The sequence below is a fragment of the Onychostoma macrolepis genome, chromosome 14, assembly GCF_012432095.1.
Source record: "Onychostoma macrolepis isolate SWU-2019 chromosome 14, ASM1243209v1, whole genome shotgun sequence".
NCBI lineage: Eukaryota > Metazoa > Chordata > Actinopteri > Cypriniformes > Cyprinidae > Onychostoma > Onychostoma macrolepis.
In genome coordinates, this window is record NC_081168.1 from 15,642,397 (window position 1) to 15,658,064 (window position 15,668).

The 15,668-nt window shown below is 39.5% G+C and overlaps 1 protein-coding gene across 1 annotated transcript; it reads left to right on the top strand.

Moving 5' to 3' along the window:
* The first annotated feature begins 10,820 nt into the window (after positions 1-10,820).
* Positions 10,821-14,327, top strand: si:ch211-276i12.4 (uncharacterized). Its single transcript, XM_058798846.1, has 4 exons — positions 10,821-10,932; positions 11,033-11,099; positions 13,118-13,225; positions 13,667-14,327. Exons 1-4 carry the CDS (start codon positions 10,871-10,873, stop codon positions 14,279-14,281), a joined length of 852 nt encoding a protein of 283 aa, XP_058654829.1. The 5' UTR covers positions 10,821-10,870; the 3' UTR covers positions 14,282-14,327.
* The last annotated feature ends 1,341 nt before the right edge of the window (positions 14,328-15,668 follow it).

Consider the following 15,668-nt stretch of genomic DNA (forward strand, 5'->3'; position numbering starts at 1 on the left):
GCGCAAGAGAGTGGGGCACAGCTATGTGGGACAACAAGCATGAGTGCTGCAGCTCTTACTCGATCTTCTCCCAGGAGCTACGGAAGGTCTTTGACCGATCAGCTCTGGGTAATGAGGCAGCACGAGCACTATCGCTACTACAACAGGGAACCAGAATGGTGTCAGATTACGCCATTGAGTTCTGCACGCTTGCTGTGTCGAGCAGCTGGAACAGTATGACATTGTGGGACCACTTCCTCCATGGTCTGGCGGAGCATATAAAGGATGAGATCTACTCCCTGGAGCTGCCTCCCTCGCTTGATGGGCTGGTCAAACTCGCCACTCGGGTGGATTTTCGCTTGGTGCTCAGGTCGCAACACTCTCATGCCTGTATGGAGAACAGGCATGAGAGCTTTGATATGCCGCCCAGCGCTAGAAGCGCCACGTCACCACGGGTGGGGTTCTCTGAAGAGGAACCCATGCAGATCGGCCGCACTCATCTCACGGCCCGGGAACGGCGGCATCGGATCGGCCCTGGGTTGTGTCTCTATTGCGGGGAGGCGGGGCACATGGTCACTGCCTGCCCCCACAAGAGGCAGCCTCTTTCTGGAGAGGTGTCACGCACGGTAAACGTGACTGCTGCTCTACTGCCCTCTGGTGGCCGGACTACTCTCCCGGCGGTGCTTCAGTCAGAGGGGGTCACCCACGCGGTGGCAGCTCTTATTGACTCAGGAGCAGAGGGGGATTTCATGGACACTGAGCTGGCTAGACGCTGGGGTATTCCTGTTTTTCCTCTATCCGAATCTGTCTCTGCCAAGACTCTTTGCGGCACTCCTCTCACCAGGATCACAGCCGTCACTGGACTCGTTCACCTGATCACATCTGGCAATCACACCAAGGATATTCGATTCCTCCTCATTCACTCTCTCTCCGCTCCAGTAGTTTTGGGGCACACCTGGCTTATTAAGCACAACCCTTTCATTGATTGGGCTCACCACACTGTATTGGAGTGGAGTCCATTTTGTTTGTCTCAATGTTTGGTGTGTGTTTCATCCCCTGTCATGTCTGTCTCTGTGTTACAGGGGGAGCCAGTTGACCTGGCAAAGGTTCCAGTGGCTTACTATGACTTGAGAGCGGTGTTCAGTAAGTCCCAAGCTGCATCTCTTCCTCCACACCGCCCGCATGATTGTGCGATAGATTTATTACCTGGCACTTCTCCACCTAAGGGGCGCCTTTATTCGCTCTCCGGTCCTGAGAGGGAGGCCATGGAGAAATACATCAATGAGTCTCTATTAGCCGGGTTTATACGTCCTTATACGGTTTTTCTTCGTGGAGAAGAAGGATGGATCGCTCCGTCCCTGCATTAATTATCGGGGGCTGAATGACATCACGGTCAAGAATAGCCATCTTTTGCCGTTGATGTCTTCAGCGTTCGAACACTTGCAGGGGGCGACCATCTTTACGAAGTTGGACCTACGCAACGCTTACCACCTAGTTCGGATTAGGAAGGGGGACGAATGGAAGACCGCCTTTAACACCCCTACAGGTCACTTTGAGTATTTGGTTATGCCTTTTGGGCTTTCAAACTCCCCCGCGACCTTCCAGACACTCGTCGATGATGTGCTCAGAGACGTGGTCAACCAGTTCGTGTTTGTATACCTCGGCGACATCCTGATCTTCTCCCAGAAAGAGTGTGACCACATCCAGCACGTCAGGCTAGTGTTACAGCGGCTTCTAGAGAATCACTTATTCGCCAAGCTGGAGAAGTGCGAGTTTCATGCATGATCAGTTCCGTTCCTGGGGTTTATTTTGTCGCCGGAAGGCATTCGGATGAACCCTGCCAAGGTAGAAGCGGTTGCTAATTGGCCCACCCCAGACAGTCGTAAAGTGGTTCAACAATTTCTGGGGTTTGCCAATTTTTACAGGCGGTTCATTCGAGGGTTTAGCCTGATCGCCCTGCCTCTGACTAACCTCACCTGCAAAATCATTGCCTCATAAGGCAGCGAGGCAGCAAGGCAGCTGCCTAAGTTTTCGGATACAGCCAAGGTGTACTCTCAATCCGAGGTGGAACTGGTCTGTGCAATCTAGAACTTTTATTTTTATAACTTTTTGAATGTAAAGATGCAGCAGCATATGTATGAGATTTGGGAGGCTCTTATTTTGTAATTCCACATCAGTCAGTCCTGAAAAGGTGCAGCTGACACTGTGGGAAGGTGTACTCTCAATCTGAGGTGGAACTGGTCTGTGCAATTTAGAAATTTTATTTTTATAGCTTTTTGAATGTAGAGACACATTCAAAACAGACAGTTATGGACTGTGTGTTGGGAAAAAAAATTGCGTTCGCTGGAAGAACACTGCATTCAGATCAGTTCTCTGATGGTTTTACCGTAATAGGCAGTTTATGCGCGACCCTTGAAATAATGTTCCGCCTGGACACAAAGATGCCGTGACACCAAACCCCCTCACGAAAGAAGAAAGCCGTTGTGTTTACAAATGTGACGACGAGCACTTATCAGGATCAACTAAACACTGGATTTTCAAAAGTATGTGAAATATTCAAAGTTCATGTTTTACACGACTTGACTTGTCTGTTATTTTAGTGACATTTCCATGCCCCGAAACGTGATGCTGAACAAAAAGAACTGTGATTGGTTGTTTGACATGTCGGTCAAACGGCCTCATGGGCGGGCCTTGGCCAATGAAAGCTGCCATGGATTCCAGACTTTCAGCTGTCAGTCGGAAGGTCTGGCTACGCGAGACTAACCTGTCTCTAACCTTACTCGTATCCCACCTCAATAGCAGCAAAAGTGTTTTGTAATACAATATGAACACAGTAAGTACATTGTACTTAATTTTTGATGTAAGTACATAGTAGTCAAGGCCTCTTAATATAAAGTAGGACATTTTTTTCAAGACGTTTCCAACTCTGACTTTGGACCAATTCTATGGCCCATATAGGCCTAATGTTTTATGGGTAGTTGGTGCATATGCTGTCCACGGCTGCGCACCATCTGCATTAAGTAATGTTTGTCATCTCAGTTTATACCGGTTTATCACCTTTTCAGTGTTGATTGGATTTCTGAAGTCATAAAAAAATGCACAATAATAAAGTAATTAACAAAATGCCCATGTCAATTTACGCTTAGACATTATAAAGCAAAATATGTTTTTTTGTAAACAGGGGATAGAATGTGACATGAATGCCATATGAAAAGGAACAATTTGGTCTATGCCTTTGAATATAAATAAATGTCTTACAATAAATCCATTGTAATGTAACTGAGTAGCCTTATGAATTTCATTCACACCATTTTGTGTACATAACCTAGATACCATGTAATGCAATGTCCTTTCACCAAATGCAATCGATTGTGTTCCAGGCCAGCTGTGTTCTCCCCATGAGGGCGTGTTTTCATTGACTTCAATCATTACATCAGAATCAGATGGATATTGGGGGACAGAAAGCCTTGGCAGCATTAAACTTGTTTTACTCCTGCTGCTCTAGCCTGGTGGAGAAACATCTGCTTGTGAAAGGATGTACTTTTGAATATATTTCTTTAGAAGATCATTCATTCTTCAGATTCCTGGAACTTTAAAAATAAATTTTAAACAGACCCCAAAACGCTGCAAGGATCACATGATAAAATCAGAGCTGGAAATTTTTTTTTCAGGAATTACAAGGGAGGCATCAACAGAGTAACTAAATCTAAATACTGATAGTGTAGCAAGTATAAGAGATGGAAAGATACTTCACACCTGTGCGTGGCTCCTCAGAGGATGAGGTGAAAATTTACAAACATTCCCATCCCATACCTCAACAGCATCCTCACAATCATCATTACCACCACAACCATTATCACCACCATGGATCACACAGGTATGTGCTTAAACTTTGTCTGGAGGATATGTAAAGTTAATAAAAAAATTTAACTGAAGCTAAAATATAAATATAAAAACTTAATCTTGAAAAACTTAAATGAAAACTAGAAATGTTGACTTGGCAACTAACTGAAATAAAATAAGTTTAAGATTTTTAAAATTAGTGTTTTTTGAAATGGAAAAAAAATAAGTTAATTTAAATGAAATATATTTAAATAATAATTATCAGTAAACCTTGATTTTAGGTTATCCCCTTGTGTGTGTGTGCGTGCGTGCGTGCGGTTTTGTGACAAATGAGGACATAAATTTGTACATGACATAGGTATTACAAGGAGAAAGTGACTTATGAAGACATTGCCCCATGTCCCCATTTTTTAAAACATTTATTAATCATACAGAGTGAGTTTTTTTTTTTTTTTTTTTTTTGAGAAAGTAAAAATGCACAAAGTTTCCTGTAAGGGGTAGGGTTAGGTGTAGGGTAATAGCACATACAGTTTTTACAGTATAAAACGCCTATGGGATGTCCCCACTTTTCAGAAAAACAAAAGTGTGTGTGTGTGTGTGTGTGTGTGTGTGTGTGTGTGTGTGTGTGTGTATACATATATATATATATATGGGTCAATGATGTGACTCCTAAATTTTCTGTCCGCTTTTATTTTTTCAGTTAAAAATTGGTTACTTTAAATGCATAAAAAAATATGCCGTATATATGAAGGACCTCTTCCATGTATGAACTCACTTTAACTTTTCAAAAAACATTAGTTATTTGTATTTTTTCTGTTATTCAAAGTGTCAAAATGTCATGTGGTGCGACCGTCCGGCCATACCTTTTTTTTTTAAATATTTGAAACATATAACATAACATATTTGAAATTACCCTAAATTTACTCAGATAAATTTTCTGCACTATTTGGCATGATTTCCAAAGTGTTTTGTAGTCCTGTATAAAACCGCAAAGCATTTGTATTTATATTTCCATCATGTTATACAAACAAACTTTGTCTGATGATTTCCATTTTATGAAATATCATGTGGTGCGACAATCAAGAAACTACAATTTTGGGACTTTTATGTTGAAATCCATTCAAAGATAGGACTTTGCATCATATACCAATTTGCTAAGGACCCATGGAAGCATCAAGCAGGTTTGTAAGTCTCTTTCAAATTTTGAAAAAAAATTACATTTTTAACGGCTGATATGTAGTAACCACATTTGGATATCATGTGGTATGACCTCAAAATGAGTCAATTGTATTTTAATACTCAACAATGAGTATTAAGTTATTTCTGCAAGTATTTATTTTCATTATAAATTTCATAGTGACCTTTTGTGGGAAGCTAGCTTGTTTTGTTTAGGTGACCAATTCTGTGCTTGTAAATTTTGACTGAATTTGAAAATATCATGTGGTGCGACCACTGCAAAGTGTTTTCCATTGTAGATATATGTCCCAGATTGGCAGTTTTGTGCTTTTATATTCAATTTATGGTTTATATACATAAAATACTTTATTTTAGTATAATTTGGAATTGATTTTTATGCAATTTGGGTCATTTCAGATGTTTATGTTTAATATTTGTACAATATGAGAAAAAAAATGCAAAAAAATAAATAATTCAGAGCATGTAATTTTAATTTGGTAATTATGCATTTATTAGTAATTTATTAATAACTATTTTAATCTATTCTACCAGATTACACTGCCAAGCAATGTAAAATAAATGCTCACCATAGGCAGCATGTTAATTCTGACCCTACAGTATAGCACAAACTCCAGATGTCAAACACAAAATTCAAACAACAAATACTGTTTTGTGGTTCTTTAACATGTCGTGACTGATCGCTGTAGCACCTCAGTTCAAGGGGCACATGAACCAATCATCTCTTCATCTTTACTAGTCATAGCACGAAATAAACGAATGAACATCAGAAAGTATCTTGTTTCAACCGTCAACATTTTTAAAGTTCAAGTCCACCAACGTTAATCTACTCTCCTGTCTGGTTTGTTTGTTGGACAAAAATTACGAATTCTGCATTATAATATGTCAGATCGCCTGTTAATCAAACTCCCGCGAAGGGTCAATTGAGCAGGCAATATTGGGCAAAGTACAGAAATAACCGGGGATAAAGAAATGCCTGTAGTTAATGCCATGTACTGCACTTTTCACATGTCTCTTTAAATAGATTTTTAATGATATAAGGTCTTTGTGTCATTTGGAGCGACCAATCGTCATGTGGTGCGACCAATAATAGCAATAACTGTATTAAGTTAAAAATAAAATAACTCATTTCTGTGATTGAAATATAAATCACTGCTGCAGTATGCTTAAGTGAATGGTATTTTTAAAACATTTTAATCGGTTTTATGCAATTTGCAGGAAAAATAAATCTATTAACTACATTTAAGAAGGCAACTCTGAAATTATAGAACAAAAATAAGAGGTCATTATTTACAAAAACTCAAATTAAATGCAAATACTTTGTTTCTAAACACTTTAATTACTGAGATTACTTTTTAATTACTTTTTTTTTTTTTTTTAAATGTTAAGCATGTTAAGGAATTTATTTAATTTTAATATAAATCATGGTCGCACCACATGATACTTTTTAAGGCTATGGCCAATTCATCTAGATGAAAAAGCACTAAAATCACTTAATTTAAAATTTTAATATGAATTTATGTGTACACAACATTCTTAATGTTAGAACAAATACAATAGATATAATTTTTTTTTTTGTATTTTAAAATTGGCCTGTCGAAAATCCTTATACATCAATGACCCATATATATATATCGGCATACCGATGCCGATATCTTGGAGAGCAGGGTGACCGATGCCCGATAAAGCCGATATAATTTGATTTATTTGAATTAATATTTAAGACATTTGAAATCATTTGAAAATGGATTAAAAAATAAATGTGTAAAATAAACATACTTCAGATGACAAAGTATTTTCTTTACAAATAAATAAATAATTAATTAAAATATAATTAAAAAGGAAGTAAACTCTGTAACCAACAGGGCACTCAGTATTCTGGCAAGTTTGTGTGCACTGGGAATCATATTTTTTCGAATAAAGCCAAGGTAACACTCATTTTAAATACAGCACACAGTGAAAATGACATGAATACGACAGTGGGCAAATGCATATAAGCACAGCATAATTTTAAATCACGAGTTTAACGTTTGTCGATCGCGCTTCTCCAGTGAAGCTGAACTCTCCTCCTGTCCGCATTCAATTCGCACGGACCGACCGTCACACAGAGTGCACGCGATCATGTAGGATACAAATCCACACTTTATAAGATCTCACAGCTGGATTCAACTAAGTTTGCAAGGTTTGTGAAATTAAATGTTCATTAGACATTCAAAGATTTGTTTAAGTGATGTAAATGCGTATTTGCTAAATGCTGATGGCAAGAGAAAGTATTATATGTTTGCCTTTCTATTACTAATAATATAAAAGCAATCGTTATAATACTTTTTTGTATACATTTTAATTCCTTTGTTTAACCGTTCTATATGATTATTAGACAGAACGATGTCAGTTATCAAGAGGGAGAATGTGAGCGCTATGTGCTCAGGTGCTGCTGTTCTCAGCGGCGCCAAAATAAAGCTCCTGCGTCGAACGCATCGGCCAAACAGAAAAACTTATCGGCCGATGAGTTTGCCAAATATCGGCAGATATATCGGCCTTGGCGATAAATAAAATAAACATGTGAATGAGGACAGAACAGGACAGAAAATAGAAATATCCATATATTGCCAAAGGCCTTGGCGATATATTGGTCGACCACTAATACAAACAAAACACACACACACACACACACACACACTTTTGTTTTTGTGAAAAGTGGGGACATCCCAAAGGCGTAATGGTTTTTATACTGTACAAACTGTATGTGCTATTGCTCTACACCAACCCTACACCTGACCCTACCCCTTACAGGAAACTTTGTGCTATTTCAGATTTTCAATACACTCCATTCTGTGTGATTTATAAGCGTTTTGAAAAGTGGTGACATGGGGTAATGTCCTGAAAAGTCACCTTCTCCTTGTAATGCCTATGTCATACCCTCTTCATTATACAAATGTATGTCCTCATTTGTCACAAAAACGCACACGCACACACACACACACACACACACACACACAAATAGTAGGATATGAACACAACAAACCAATTAGTGCATTTGTTTAATTACAAAAAGATATAACAACCTTCAATATTCTTTCCTCCTGATTTTCTACTTTCTGCAATTATGATTATTTGAAATGAAATGGTGGGAAAATTGTACACTGTGGCCTGTAACAGAAAAAATACAGTTTATTTATATATAAAGGTATTACATTCCCACCCAATTTATGGCTATGTGTGTTGCATTTTTCTGCGATAACAATTTAATTGTTATTCAACACACTGTGAATCTCCCTATATGTTCTTAAATGAGTCAATATATAACAGAACAGATATTGACATTATTTCCATTATTATTAATTTCCTTTCTTTATGTAACCCCTTTTTAAATCAGTCAAAGCTCTTCAAGCAGTCATGGAAAACACACTGATAAACATACTCACCATCACCACGGCAACCAGCATCACTTTTATAATCCTGAGAACCCTAAAATGTCTGGAGACCATCACAGCTTCTCTAAAAGGTCTTCCTCCAGCCTGTCCTCCTCCTCTTCTTCATCTGCATCTTGGACCTCAGAGCCCAGCCTGGATGATGAGACGTATCTCATGCACAAACCCCAGCATTCCCTGTCCTGCTCCAACATCCCTGAGGTTCGGAGGAAAAGCCATGACAGAGAATCCGAGGACTTTGATTTTGATCGTAGAGATCAGAAGCATCACCAAAGCCTAGAAAACACCGTAGAACTGCTGCCTGGCTCTCAGCATGGACATCGGATGCCAAAACTCTCCCGGGCCCATAGCAAAAGCGAGGAGGGCCTTCAACAAAGCAAGCACAAAGATGGTTACTCAGCAGGATCTCACTCCATGGATCATGGGCCACTTTACAAGACTGCAAGTCTGGGACAAAACCTTGCCTTTGGTGGCAATAATAACAACATTCTAGGTGGCAGGGGGGTTCCCAAAAAGGCAGTTTCATCTATTCAGCTGCCCAGCAAAGGTATTCTGAAAAACAAAGACGAGGGACAGAAAGATGGAAACTTCAGGAAGGCAAAATCTATGGAGGTGCTCTCCACCAGGGTGCACATCACAGGAACATCCAAGCAGATCCCTATGGAAGCTGCGAAGGATAACTTTGTGAAAGGGAAGCTACAGTTCTCTGCATTTCTGGACGAGATCACCAGGCAGGTTATCAGTCCCTGTGCTCTTAGCTCTTTGGGCATAAATACACCAACACCACCAAAATCTCCCAATGAAGAGCGCAAGAACCGCAGTGGCAAGCAGGAGAGCTTCATGCCACCACCAAAACAGCAGCCCATCAGAGCTGAGAGACCCGATTCAGGAAAAACAGATTCAAGCTCACTTGCTCAATCCCATAAGAGCAAATACCACAACCGAAACCTGACCAGTCCTCCACCACCGCCCCGCCACCCGTCAAAAGCTGAAAGACAAGGGGCTGCTTCAGGTAAACAGCACCACAGGCAATATTCTCAGATGCTCACTGATGGTACCAGCACCAGCCCAGAAACTATCCACACCAACCTCTCTAAACACAAAGGGCGTCATCAAAGTAGGCATGGCCCGTCCAGGAACTTCCATACTAAGCAGGCAAAGGGTTCACCACCGCCTCTGCGAGCCGCAGCGCTGGAGTCAGAGTCTCAGTCGAGTAAATCATCCACCAGTGCTAGTTCAGAGAAAAGTGACAAACCTAAACACATGGGACACAGGAGGCAGTCCAAACCACACAGGGTGAGTTCATCAAAAGACCAAAAAAAAAAAGCAATTTTTTATGTTTAACGCAATGTTTGGAGCAAAATAGGGCCAGAACCTCTTAAAATAAATTATTATATATTATAAATATTATAAATATATATATATATATATATATATATATAAAGTGACAGTAAAGATGTTTCTACTAAATATTCTACTTCAAATAAATGCTGTTCTTTTAAACATTTTCTTCAAAGAATCTTGAAAAAAAAAAATTATTATGGTTTCCACAAAAATATTAAGCAAAACAGCATTTTTTCAGCTGCCATAATAAGAAGAAATGTTTCTTGAGCACCAAATCAGCATATTAGAATGATTTCTGAATAACATTTGAACAGTATTCAATAAATTAAACGAACGTATTTATTTGACCATTTTTTCCCCTCACAAACACTTGGGTAACAGAAGCGAATTGATAATTGAAGAATGCAGTCAGCATCTGATTCTCTTCGGTAATTTTAATAAGTTGTAATTGGTATACATGTTGTTCTATAGCAAGCACGGATCAAAATGAAGGGATATTTGAAATAACCTCTGGAAGCATGAAGGATACCCTTCATTGTGTACATATCTGTTGATTAACACAATTGAACCAGATGAGTCATCAATCAATGGTCTTCTCTGGAACATATCACTTCAAAAATCAATTTTCTATTTTCTGTCCTGTTCTGTCCTCTGTTCACTGTTTCACCCCCCCTCTCTCTTCTCTCTTGCCCCTAGGATTCATCCGGTTCCGTGGACAGAGTTCAGTAAGTGGTTTACCCCCTTTTTTCTGATTGGTTATTTCAGACTATTGATTTTGCTCTTATTCCAGAGCTTTCCCCCATTTTACTCTGCTCCATTTCCTAAACTCTGCCATCCAGCCTGAGCCATATCGATTGCTTCTATTTTCATCTGTCTTTGTTCATCTGTCCAGTACAGAGCAGAGTCATGGTATTTTTCTTTACGAATGATTTATGATATTGAGTTTCTGCAGAAACAGCAGTTTACCTCCTGACATAGAAAGATAAACACACTGATCTGTAATATATTGCAGGATGCTGGAGGACTACAACAAAGAGCTACATGAGAACCTGTTGCAGACGGTGGCATGCATTGAGAACATGGAGTCAGAATTACAATGCACCAAGACAGAGTTAGTCAGCTTCAAAGAGAAATACAGAAGGTCAGCATCTAAACTCTATACATAATACTGTGAAAAACTCATTTTTAGTTCATAAAATGATAGCACTCATCTCTTATTCTCTGTTATGTATCATTTGCAGGCTACAGGAAAGCTATTCTGTTTCTCAGCAGGCAAACAGCGTCTTGGAGCAGAAACTCAAAACTGCAGTAAGTTTAACACAAGTTGCAGAAGGCGTTTTTCACAAAATGACTACAAAATATATATATATTTTTTTTACAGTTTTAAATAGGCTCAAATTTAACCTAAATTGTTACAATTAGCTAACTAAACGTTGTTTATTATTACACTGAAATGTAACTCAGTTCAGTAGAATTATTTGTTGGATACAGCTGAAAAGGTCAAGACTTCTGAAGTGGGACCAAATCATCATTTTGGGTATAGATGTGAGATTTGTGCCTGACATAAAAGTTTATATGAAATATAAAAATAAAGAATTTGAACAACAAGAAAACACGTTTTGTTGCAAAAGATACACTGTAAAAAATGATATGATGAAAAAGTCATGACAACTTATGTTTTAAAGTTACTTTAACTCATAAAAATAATTTAAGCAATTTCAACTTTTTTTTGTAAGTTATGCTAGATTCAACTTGATTTTTTAAGTCAGTTTAATGTTATTGAAATTCAAGGAGACCAATTTAATTCAGTGAACTTAACATTTTAAGTTCTAACTTACTGGCACACTGTAAACTTAAAACTTAAAAGTTTGCTCGACTTATTTTTGTGCACTGTAAAACCCGACAAGTTAGGCTAACTCAAACTGTTTGAGTAAACTTATTGCCTTAAACCATTTAAGTTTTTAAAACTAACAATTATGAGTGCTCAGTTGAGCAGTTGAGTTCACTAAAATAAGATATACATTTCAATTAAGTGATTAATTGAGTAATAATTGAGCATTAGTGATGAACACTTGCTGTTAACAAACATAATCACTGAAGAAAAAGAAACACAAGAACAACTAACTTTAGTCACAGCCTTAGATGAAATCAACTGAAATAAAATACATTAAATCTCTCAAGATCTGAGTAAACAACCCCACAAACAGCATCACCAGCTCCACTTATTAATAACCAGACTGACTTTATTTCTGTCAGACATCTACAGAAGATCTTACTGAGAATTAACTAAGGTTTAGATGTTGATTTATTGTTTCAATTGAAGTAACCATGTTAGAGATCAGTGTCTGCTTTAGTTGGGCTCTTGACCCTTGACTTCTGTTTTAGTTTTTTTTCCCCCTCCTCTTTTTCTCTGGTTGTTGTAATCATGTGTTCCTCAAACATATTTGTTACAACTCAAAAGCCCAGAGAAAATGATCAGTAGTTGGTTGTTATATGTTTATAATGACAATCATCTGTTAGCGAACTGATCTCATTGTGTGTCTAATCTCTGATTAAATGGATGTTGTATTGATTATAGTAGGAGTGATTCTAAGAGCCAGTGGTTCTGTGACAGTCAGTTAATATAAAGGACTTTCTAAACAGTTTGAAAAAGTTTTAATCTATGGAAGCAGCTAGACTCACATAGACATCAAGAATCAGCTTATGAACCTCAACAATGGTGACCATTATAAAACAAGAAAAAAAAGAAAATTCATGCTGCAATGCATGCTGGGTACTACTCATCCATGGATCCCAGCATGCATTGCAGCATGATTGTTTTTTTTGTTTTTTTTATATGGTCACCATTGTGAATCACAAGTGATTACTTTTTTTTTTTACTTGACATGATTAGTTGAAACAACTAATACTGAAAAGTCCAATCAGCTTACAGAGAGCAGTTCAGTGCCAGTCAGGATTTTACAAAGTGAGTTGAAATGACTGGTATTTGTAATTTGTTTATACTTAAAAATTTAAGGCAGCCACAAAACTTAAGTTTTTAAGTTGAAATAGGTGGAAATTTTTTACAGTGTACACATACAGTACAATTATTCTTCAATGCTCTGTATCGTGAATTGCTTTCTTGAGTTTTTTTCTAATACATAAAGGGCACATTTGCCAAATATGATGGTACTCTTTTCAGCCCTTATGGCTTACTGATTAAAGCACCTGCTTTCTCGTGCTCTGGGCTCTATAAAAATGCAAATTCACATCTGCTGAAATTTCAGTAGTGCTATACCGTCACCTGTGTTATATTTGTAAGTGTTTTTTTAACCTTATTCTGACAGGTAGACAGCTTGGACTCAGAGAGGAAGTTCCTCATGCAGAGAACTGCAGATTTGACTAAACAGCTGGATGTTGCTCAGAAGACCGTCAGCTCTCTGGAAAACATCAATGTAAGTGCAACCCGCAGACAGATACAGCAAACAGATGTCTTCTGTTTTTTTGCACAAACTAGTCAATTCCCAACTAAACGGCTTATATAGTACGCCTATAATATTATACATATTATTAACCTATGATATTTTATTGTAGTATAGTAGATGTTTTACCAATAATGCGGCTTGATTTTAGAGGGCTCGTCTCCTTTTGACATAACAGCACAGGATAGTCACCAACCAATTAGCATTGCTGTGACATAATTTCTGCCCTGAACAAAGAGGGGGAAATATATACATTTGTTCAAACAAATGAAATGCAACACTCCTCAAGCTATAGCCAACTGGCAGGTTTATTTACAGTTGTGTTTGCACAATCAAGTATTTCAACATAAAGAAAACACAATTCACCTGTTGAAAAAACCAAAAGGTTAAAGGTTAACATCTTTCTCTCTTTAGGTTCCTGCATTGATTAGAGAGTTGATGAAAAATCACTTTGACTCTCAGGAAGCACTGGAGCACTTTTTATGTCCTCGGACATCTCTTCACCAAACTGATGGTGACCGATCAGAGAGGGTGCAGGAGCTCAGAAACAACCAGCCTTTTGGTGGAAAAGGGGATGTTTTTGAATGGCCACAGACGGGACACACATACTCAGGTGCCAGCCAACAGCCTGCCACAGCCTTTCTGCCATGGAAACATGATCACGGTCCATGGGCAGGGCCAGGGCAACTCGTGACTAAAGGAAGTGACTCACAACTTCCTTTTTATTTTACTAATGATGTGCCAATTCACAAAACGATGGCAGATACAAAGGCTCCAAGTCATCAAGCGCACCAATTAGCCATGAACACAGAGATCCACTTAATTCCCCCAAACCCATATAATCTAGATAAGATGAGGCTCAGCAGACAGACAGATGGAGAGGGAACTGTTACTGTGGGGAAAGAGCCCACTGATGTCAGCTATCTTACAGCTCAAAGGATGCTGAATGAGTTTTTGAACCAGATTCCTCCTCCAGCGCATGATGGTGAAGGGAAAGATGCAGCAGAACTAACAGAAGGGAAGCTGTAACATTTAAAGTGCCCCTATTATGGGTTATGAAAGGTTCATATTTTGGTTTTGGGAGTCCCCAACAACATGTTGACATGCATGCAAGGTAAAAAAAAACACTTTCGTTGTCTTAAAATATGCATTTATTTTTTCCTTTTTTCTCACGACTCCCAAATGGTTCGTTCAATGATACATTTTTCCAAACCCCTCCTCTGCGTGACGCTAATCTGCAGTGATTGGTCTGATGACCCAGTCTGTTGTGATTGGTCTTCTGCATGCAGCGCATGTCAATAACGGAACACCCATCGCCACTTAGCCCACTTAGGTGGTAAACACCCAAACAGCCATGGTATATGCGTTAGCCCAATGCGTACTTTGTCTGTGTACAACAGTTCAAGACAGGGCATGTCTAAAAACTCCCAACACTTTTCTCCTCCAACTTCAAAATCATACTCACATACTCATCATACTCATACACTCACAAAAACTGATCAGCTCTCTCACAGTCTTCAAATTAGGGCGTTCTCCCCCGCTAAAATGCTTTCAGAGGATGCTTGGCCAGATGGCTGCCGCCTCGACAGTGTGCAAACTAGGGTTCCTCCTACATATGCGACCGCTTCAACTATGGCTAAAAAGCCCGGGTACCACAGAACGCATGGCGCACGGGAACCTTGCGCATCAAAGTGACGCAAGACTGCTTGTATACGCTGACCCCATGGCGCAATATGGCTCTGTATCGCCGGGGTGTTCTTATTGGCCAAGTGATCAGGAGAAAGAATGTTAGGACAGATGCATCGAGCACTGGCTGGGGAGCCGTATGCGATGGCAGACCAGCCTTCGGGACGTGGTCAGTAACGGAAAAGTCATGGCACATAAACTGTCTGGAGCTCCGTGCTGTACACCTAGCGCTCGAGTGCTTTCTCCCAGACATTCTTCACCGTCACGGTCTCATCAGGACGGACAGCATGACAGTGGTAGCATTTATTAATCACCAAGGCGGTGTGAACTCGCGACCACTGCTGTGGCTGGCGAGAGACCTCCTTCTGTGGGCAGATCGACACGTCGTCTCCATCCGGGCAGTACATTTCCCTGGACTCCTGAACTATGGCACGGACTTACTGTTGAGGGGCGGGATAATCCACGGGGAGTGGAGATTACACTCTTTGACATTCAATATGATTTGGAGTGTATTCGGCAGGGCGGAGGTGGATCTTTTCGCATCAGCGGAGAACGCTCACTGCCCGCTGTTTTATTCACAGACACACTCTCCCCTGGGAGTGGATGCACTAGCTCACAGCTGCCCGAAAGTACGCAAGTATGCCTTTCCTCCAGTGAAACTTCTGCCTCGCGTGCTTTGCAAAATCAGAGAGGAAAAGCAATCTGTTCTGTTAGTGGCCCCGAATTGGCC